The 8,816-nt window shown below is 35.3% G+C and overlaps 1 protein-coding gene across 1 annotated transcript; it reads right to left on the bottom strand.

Annotated features, from left to right (window-relative positions):
* Positions 1-2,746: 2,746 nt before the first annotated feature.
* Positions 2,747-7,413, bottom strand: LOC138697567 (AN1-type zinc finger protein 1-like). Its single transcript, XM_069822913.1, has 3 exons — positions 7,170-7,413; positions 3,995-4,379; positions 2,747-3,426 (listed from the first exon to the last, which is right to left on the bottom strand). The coding sequence occupies exons 2-3, from the start codon at positions 4,373-4,375 to the stop codon at positions 2,977-2,979; spliced, it is 831 nt and encodes a 276-aa protein (XP_069679014.1). The 5' UTR covers positions 4,376-4,379; positions 7,170-7,413; the 3' UTR covers positions 2,747-2,976.
* Between the last annotated feature and the right edge of the window lie 1,403 nt (positions 7,414-8,816).

The raw sequence follows: 8,816 nt of genomic DNA, 5'->3' as shown, positions 1-8,816 counted from the left end.
CCATACATTTCTTACAATTATTTCTGCAGGATATCTGCATAACATACTGTTGTGCTCGTCATGTTGAAAAGCACCTATTTTAGAAAGTCTGTATGCATATGGTGATGCGGTGTAGTATAATGAACTAATTAGAGTTACCCATTTGCCAGATTCTTTGCTGTGTACATGGCTGGCGAAATTGTGATTACTCAATTCTAAATTGTGTTCAAAGAGTAATTTTATTCTAAAAAAAAATTTTATAATACCGCATATTATTAAAACTTCACTATTAGAGACTACAAGAATCGTCTCTTTTATTGATAGGCAAGACAGTTGATTTGCTCAATTTGAAGTTTTTTAAGTGGAAAGGAGACAGTGGATTGTTAAGTCCAACATTGCTAGAGTACAGGAATGTATCACTGAATCTTGTGGAATGACATTACAGTTTGCTTTCTATCTTTCTTCCTGTGTATTCTGCATCTCCATTTTCCTGTGCGCCAACTGACTTCTAATATGAAGGAGACTGTAAACTCTACTATCTGTCCAAGTGGTTATGTTGCATCCCAGTTTCCCCCACCCATTTCTACTGGCCCCTCTGTAAAGACTAGTGGCCTCTTTCCTGAAAGTATTTGCTGTAGTACGAAATTGGAAGCCTGCGTAATATTATACAACTGTTTAAAATAATCTAAAGAAAAGGACTCTGGTAAATAAGTAATTGTCACGTGATTTTCCCTGTTTCGACCCTGCGACATAACCACTTATATATATATATATATATATATATATATATATATATATATATATATATATATATATATATATTTTTTTTTCGTTGTTGGTAACTCTGTAGCATCTGCTTTATGGTTGTGCCAACAGATGGAGTTACTTGTCAACAATGTGACGCTGAAACGTGTGTTCAGGTTACTGCGCAGCGACAGTCCTGATGTATTTTTATATTTGTGATGATTGGTTAATTAATATTAACCCGGCACACTCACAATCACACTCACATTCATACAAATTTCCAGACTCTAGACACCCAAGGAATTCCTCTTCTTCAAGAAAAATTCACCGAGAGCCGATCCCGGGAATCGAACCCGGGATCTCCTGATCTGGAAGCCAGCATGCTGAACACAGACCATGGAGGCAGTCAAACATAACCACTTGGACAGACAGTAGTTGTCATTTTTCCATTAGGCTAGTATAGTCCCACCATCGGATCTGTGCCCCCGTAAGATATGCGAACTGAACCATAATTCCTTTTCAGCCTCGGCAATTCATTTCCCTCCCTGTATTCCTATTTCTCTCTTTTCTATCCCTCTCTCTTTCTCTCTCCCACTACTCACAATTTTGAGCCTTCTTGCGGGACAGTTTATTTGCACTTGCAGTCCAGTGTTGTCAACTCAACATGAATACTGTAGCACGGAGTGGTGAAAGAAATATCATTAAGCAAGTAATAGCATTTTGCGATGAAGAGAAACAAACAGGTCAATATCTGTTTCCTATAAATCAGGCAACGAAAAGAGCAGCTGCGATCACATGTGAGGCTTATTTTATTTCAATTGATTACATATTAAAATTACTTACTTAACTAATACTAATATAATACAACTTTTTTATGTAATTTATATAGGCAGGTCAGTGCGCCTAATAAAGAAAATCAGGAGAGAGGGAGTCTGTGCAGGAGATGAAAAGCTAGAGTCACCAGGGAAGAACAGACCAAGGGAACCTTTAATTCTTGTAGATGATATGGACAGATGTATTTTAAGAAGAAAGATACAAGAATTTTATACGATGCAGAAAGAAGTTCCGACATTGGAGAAATTATTGAAGGTTGCGAGAGAAGCAATAAATTTCCAAGGAGGGAGAGAAACGCTACGGAAAGTGATTCGAGACATGGGATTTAGATTTAAAAACTGTAGAAATACAAGATGTACTTTTATTGAAAGAAATGATACTGTAGCATGGAGGGCCAGTTATTTAAGAAAAATTGCGAAATTTCGGAGAGAAGGAAAGTATATTGTGTATTTAGACGAAACATGGATACATCCACATTATACTGTTAAAAAATGCTGGCAAAGCGATAATGTTTCTGATGTAATTTCAATTTAACCAATAAACATCCACTGTAATAATATAATTATCTGCAAACAATCGTAAGTCAGTCAGCATCATTAGACCTACTTAAATTAAATTATGAATAAGTAATAATTAACCTTACATTATTATAAGCAATATTCAAGAGACATGACACTGTTTGGCGGAAGTTTGGCAACATCCCTATTCGGCAAGGTTCGTGGCCTGCTGTTTGACGTAGTGGGAGAGAAACTGATGGAATGGGGTGAGTAGAGGCGTTAACTTTTCCAAGAATGACGACAGCGCTGAAGGGGCACAGATCCGATGGTGCGACAATTGTTAGAGTTATGTTTGTGCAGTGTCTGTAAAGAATAGACACTTGAATTTTGGTGATAAGTAGGTAAGATACTCTTGAATTTCATGTCATTTTAAACTAGCGAGCTGATGACATGAAGGCATGATGATAATGAAAAAATTGTGGAATGATAATAACAAAGGAAATTGAAGTTTTTTGAGGAAACTTAGCTGCCTTGTTCACCATACCTTGTGGGATCTGCCAAGAATTGCAATTTAATAGCAGTGCATCAACAGTTTCACATTTGTTTTAAAAGCACTTTATGTTACAGGTAAAATCAATGATTGTGTAACAATATTGTGGTCATTTCTTATCCTACAGGTTTCTACAAGAAAATTATACTTCAATCATATGTTTTTATTAATTTTCCATACCTTCATACAACAAATAAAAACATAATGAAAAATAACCACACAACAAGCCCACAACTTTTGTAATTTTCAACTTATAGTAGTTTAGTATTTTATTCATTTTCCGATTTCACCATTCTTTCTTTCTATTTAAATATAGTTAAATTATTAAGTACCCAAGATGCAAACACACACACACAATATTTTATGTAAAAATTAATCCTTATATAATTCTAAATTTTTAAGGTTATGGGAATCAGAATCATTATCTGTAATATATTCCAAAATCAAAGTCTCTCCATCATTTACCAATCCGTCCTTTAGAAGTTCTTCCAGTTTTCTTTCCATTTCTATGCACACTATCTGCCCATTATGTTGGTGAAAGATTCTTAGCTTCTTTGCAATGTTTTCATTGTTTCTGTTTGGGACATTACAAGCATCTGCAACTGAATCAATTACTCTTCCAACGGACCACTGCTTTGCAACAAAAACAGCTTTACTTTTTTGGGGAACTGTTAATGGAGAATACACTAAGAAGTACACTCTGTCTGTTGTTGGTATTCCTTTAGAACCAACAGCTTTTCCTTTCAGTCTCATTAACTGTACTTTCAATGCAGTCTTGTTAAGGCTTCCTTTCTTCATTGCACGATTTAGACTTGCATCCACCTACAAGAGAAAATAAGTACAAATGTAAGTCACAATCTCGCATAAAAATTGCGCATCAAATCTTCATATATTTTCATTTATTTGAAGTCTGCCATAAAATTAAGTCCATGTGCTTTTATTACAGGATATTAAGAACACCATTCCAAAAGAAGACTTCCAGAGGTGTTTCCGGCAGTGGAAGGATCGGTGGGCTAAGTGTGTGCAAGCACAAGGGGCCTACTTTGAAGGGGATTAGGGTCCCAACCCCGTCAGGTATTTGAAATATTTTTTCTGGCTAAAGGTCGGATACTTTTTAGACAGGCCTCGTAAACTGTAGTGTACGGAGACTTTTGTTTTATTATGTTTTTGGTTTTCAGATTCATTTAATATAATTTACAAGTTTGTTTGTTTATTTTTCAAACTATTGTACATAATTCCGTTAGTATACATCAGGATAATCTATAGAAACGGAACTGCAAGTTTTTGTTTTACTTTTGTATATGTTATTATGTAAAAGAGAATAAATTATTAGGTTGTATGGAGATATTTTTTACTGATTGTATATGTCCCTCAGTTCTTCAGTGCCTACCTGTCGATCAGTCTCAGCCTTTGCTAATTCGAACTGTTTTCTTGGTGCTTCCCATTTCTCCCTTTCCTTGTCTCTTGTAGCCTGAGCCTTGTCAATGCAGCCATGATGACGGTGTTGAAGGCAGAAATGTCTCTTACATACTGGGCAGCACATTTCAACAGGATTTAACGTACTGCAGCCCTCGTGATTGCAACTGTACTGTTTCACAGGCTCTGTCACTTCTTTGTTTGATTCAGCCGTGTCTTGTATGCATGCATGCTTATCTGGCATATAATGCTCTTTACAAAATATAATTTGGCAATGGGTACATATAAATGGAAGAAAATCTAGCTGTTTACATTCCAAGACTGCACATCTTTTTCCCAGTTCTGGTAGTTCCATTTTCCTGTAACAAAGCAATATTTTATAGTCAACATATAATTTTAATATTGCTGTTTATTCTTTTACAATGAAATGAAATATTTCCTATGTCACGTGACTGGCAGTAAGAAGAACCTGCCATAACCTGGAAAATACTTAAGATTTTTTGAAAATCATATTGATGGCTTGAATATTCACAAATTAATTCAGAAAGTGTCTTACAAATTTATCTTGTTTGGTTGCTCTATAAACTACTTTATGCTCGACTATGCCGAAATGTAGTAATTATACACCTAGCAGCAGTCCTTTAATGCATGTCATTAAAGTTCAGGTTTTCGATTATTCTCGGATATGCAATCAAAAGACAACTAGCAAAACGTCACGCAGGCTGGAAATCCAATACTGTCGCAGAAGGTTACTATAATAATTAGCGTTAATTGTAAATAATATTCAAATAAATTCAATTTGTCATCTCCTTTTTCAATGTCGAGTTCAATTTCAAGGTTATATCAAGTTTAACGTTTATCTTACTCTTTAGATTATATCAAGGTCGTCGACATTCGTTGCCCGGAAAAAATCAATACTTTCGCGTCTGCGCACATCTCACAATTTACGAGATCGCACAAGGTCAGTTTGCTCCCCAGTCACATAAGAATTACATGAATACTTATGAATAATTTCAAGTTAGAAATATGGTCGAGCATAAAAAGTCGTATGAAACTTGCCTATAGGTAATTAAGACGCTCGTATGAAAATTATGAAACTCACTTGCACTCGTTTCACAAACATCCTCGCATCTTAATTACTATCATGGGCTCGCATAATGTACTATTATCGAGTGTCAGATCACACCTTACTGAGAGAGAAACACTATCGACCCCAGATCACACTTCATTGCTATTCCGATTTTAAGAATTTCCTTTTCAAGTTATATCACTATCTTGTTCTTGGATGCTTCAAATTTCTGTCTTCCTTTTTGTTCGTAGTTTAAGATATATAGGGTTATTAAAAAATAAGTTACAGTTTGAAATACAGTGAAACTCTGATAACGCCCATTTGTTACACTATCCAGCATTATACGCTCTTTTTGTCCAGTCCCTTGATATCCCTATATAACACCATGTAAAATCCACTGCTTAATATGCTCATCATCCCGTTTAATACACTCTTTCACCTGTGAAAATTCTAAAATACTGAGAAAATTTTCCTGGACTTCTACATTTACAGCTAGTACCCACATATTCAAGAATTTGTAGGAGTCTTTATTTGGTGAATACAATGCGAATGCGACCCTTGGCTATCTGTACCTGCAAGACTACTGTATTCAGAGCCTGTTCTTCTTGTTGGCAGTTTTAAATCGCATTGTCAGTGAAGACTAGATGAAGAGGAAGTGGAAGTGGTAGACATTCCAAATCCTTCTCACAACGAAGCCTTCCCGTGGTATCTGTGATTCGTAGATTCATTAATGTCACTTCCGATTTAAATTGTGTGGAAAATGCAATTATTCATAGTACTGGATTAAGTGCAGGACAGAAAACAATTTTTTACTTTTTTAATAAAGGGGAACTTTAATTGATAAGAAGTGAATTTGTTCTGACATTTCCTGAAAGGAAAGAAATTAATAAAATAACCTTTTATCCTGCATAGTTACATTATTTAATCCTTAAATTTCTTCACAAATGTTTATGCTGATTTATACCTTTGTGTTAAAATTTAAAAAAATCCAAAAATGACCCACTCTCGCTAATACGCAGTCCCATCCCTTGAAGAGCGTCTTACAGAGGTTTCACTGTAGATATAACATTTAAAAAAATTAATCGCTAAACTGGAGAATTCCCACGGTATCCTTGAACCGTGCCGTTATGTTTAGCACCAAATTTAAGTAAATACACAATCTCGCCAACATAAGAACACGACGTTGGTGTGTGGCGTCGTTGTAGGGAGAAATTTGGTTCTTTTCTCTCTCTACCTCCTTCGTTCTGAACATTACTGAGAGATAGCACCACTGTTAGCTACAAGATAGCCTATATTGAAGTAGATTACGTGACTTATTACGTGACTTAGATGAGAGTCTCGAGACAAAACAGTTTTGCTATATTTCTTTTTTTTATTAAATGTTAAGCACAGGAACGCCATTTCGTAATTTTATTTAAGAAACAAGCCAAACAAATTATCTTTGCATCAAAAACGGATGCTCCCTGGACCAAATTATCGTATTTTATACGTAATTGTTTGAATGCAACAGAAGCCAGAAGTCTTGCACTTGACTAATGCAGTGAATTATTTAAGAATATAATATACCACCATTTCGATTGTGTTTTGTTTGGCATGGCTCGGTACGGTCTGGTGACTAGTGGCCAGGGAGTAACATCGACTATCGACATTGCTCTGCCGTGGGTATTATCCAGTTATTCCAAATTAATGTATACACAAAATGGTAACACATTTTTGTATGTATCGAACAATGGATTTGTTCATTCATCACACTCATTTGTTTTGGTTAATATGGTAACAGGTTTTGTTTATAATGTGCCAAAAGTAAATTTACTTCTTATTGAATTTTTAAATCACTATCATTAACTTCTGGTTTAATTACCTTAATACGACATTTACTATTGTTAATGTAGGACTTTAGTTGTTTTCCACTCACGGAGGCACAAAGAGGAGTAAAGCAATTATTTATTACTGAAAGTCGCTTTTTTAAGAGTTTTTTTATAGTTAGCAATAAAGTCTTTGAGTGAGACAGAATATCAATATGAACTCGAATAAGAAATCTGTAATAAAGGAACAGTGAAACTGATATCGTGTCCCTTACCGTGTCAGTTCGTAAATCCTTGATGTTGCTCGCTTAAAATTCCTAAAGCTATGTCAGCCCACTTTTGCTCCTGTTCCTTCAGTGTCATATGAGAATCACCATTATCTGCTTCAGGATCGGGCAATTCTGCAGGTGGAACATTTATGTCGTCATTTGGAAGCTGGTCTTCCCGCCATGCGTCATCTACAATATCCAACAATCGACCTTCAGCTGCTACTTGACTATCCATACTCTAGACTACAGCGGCTGAAAATAAACAAAAAACTGAATTTGAGCCTACATTTTAATTTTTATATTAGTTATTGTTTAGTCAACTGTCTAAAGACACGTCTGAATCTTACAAGTGATAGCAACAAGGCATCACTTATGAGGCAACTAAGCCAGGAGATAATTGGGTAGGATGACCAGTTCCTTTCCCCCTCCATTGCATACATCGCCGATTAGCTACATATTACTGTAATTGGACTTCAGCTGCATACAAATTATTGTTCTTCCTCTCACACATATTGTCAAGTAAGGTGCCTGCCTCACAATAGATGTACAGTACTGGCAAAAAAACCGGACCGACCCTTGTAGCTGATACAAAAGAATCCTGTGCTGTGTATTGTGTCAAACTGTGGTAATTTCAATATGGATAGTGAAGCCAGAGGTATGTACTGCTATTTAATGTAAAAATACGCAGTTATCTTTGCCGAATAGAGGTAGAAATGTAATATTGATGCCAGATGAAAATAAAACTCTCAAAGTTTTTTCGTCTGTAAGTTTGAGGCACTGAAGGAAACAAAAGACGGTAAGAATCGAACAAATGCAATAAATTTCATTGTTACAATTAATTATACAAGATGGATGTGTTTTGTGACTAGCAAAATTTGAATCTGTGACTCTGAAATCAGCTACAAGGGTCGGTCCGGTTTTTTTTGCCATTACTGTACATATCAGCCAGAACCTCAATTTATATTAGTATGACACAATTATTTCATTATAGACTATTGGATCTTTCTAGGATGATATGCTGTAAACTGATTCTTATCAGAATGAAGAGATAAAAAGAAAGGATGCTTTTAAAAAATATTGCCAGTGGAAGTAGCAAAGGTGTTACCAAAGTAAGATCAGAATATTAAAAAATAAAACGTTAAAACTGACCAGATGAGTCTCCTTGGGAAGTCTAGTTACCGCATCAAAGGTAATAAAAGTCACTATCACAAATTCAGTGTAGTTGGTAACAATATGGGTTGTTTCCAAAATTTCATTCAACCCTGTTATGAAAATATTCAAGACAAAGTGCTAGCTCTAGTAGAATGTAACTGAGTGCATGCTCCTTATGTTAACATTATAAATCTTGAAAGCCTTGGCAGTACTAATCCTAAGATACATATGCACAAAAACAAGATAAGGAAGGATAGTTCAACAGGACAAGTTTAGTGCTGTTTTGCGACTTCATCATCACTGTGGTCCTGGCTGAGATGAGGTAGGCCTATTGTTTGATAAGATACTAAGACAGAATATTTTGTGTAAAAAAATAACTTTTATCATAAACGTTCCACTTATATTAATTCAATAAATTAAACAAAAATGTGTAATGGCATACTAACGACATTCTTATAATTATACTTTTCTGTGGTGGTCATTTTTATTAAGTCCAGCTGG

Source organism: Periplaneta americana, chromosome 4 (genome assembly GCF_040183065.1).
Source record: "Periplaneta americana isolate PAMFEO1 chromosome 4, P.americana_PAMFEO1_priV1, whole genome shotgun sequence".
Taxonomy (NCBI): domain Eukaryota; kingdom Metazoa; phylum Arthropoda; class Insecta; order Blattodea; family Blattidae; genus Periplaneta; species Periplaneta americana.
Note: the sequence above shows the minus strand (reverse complement) of the source record. Positions and strands in the feature narration are given on the sequence as shown.

Bases quoted from the DNA above. Each gene is read 5' to 3' on its own strand.
- LOC138697567 (XM_069822913.1), bottom strand. From the start codon at position 4,375: ATGGAACTACCAGAACTGGGAAAAAGATGTGCAGTCTTGGAATGTAAA. The intron at 3,427-3,994 runs GTAGGCACTGAA...TTTCTCTTGTAG, and splicing joins AGGCTGAGACTGATCGACAG to GTGGATGCAAGTCTAAATCG.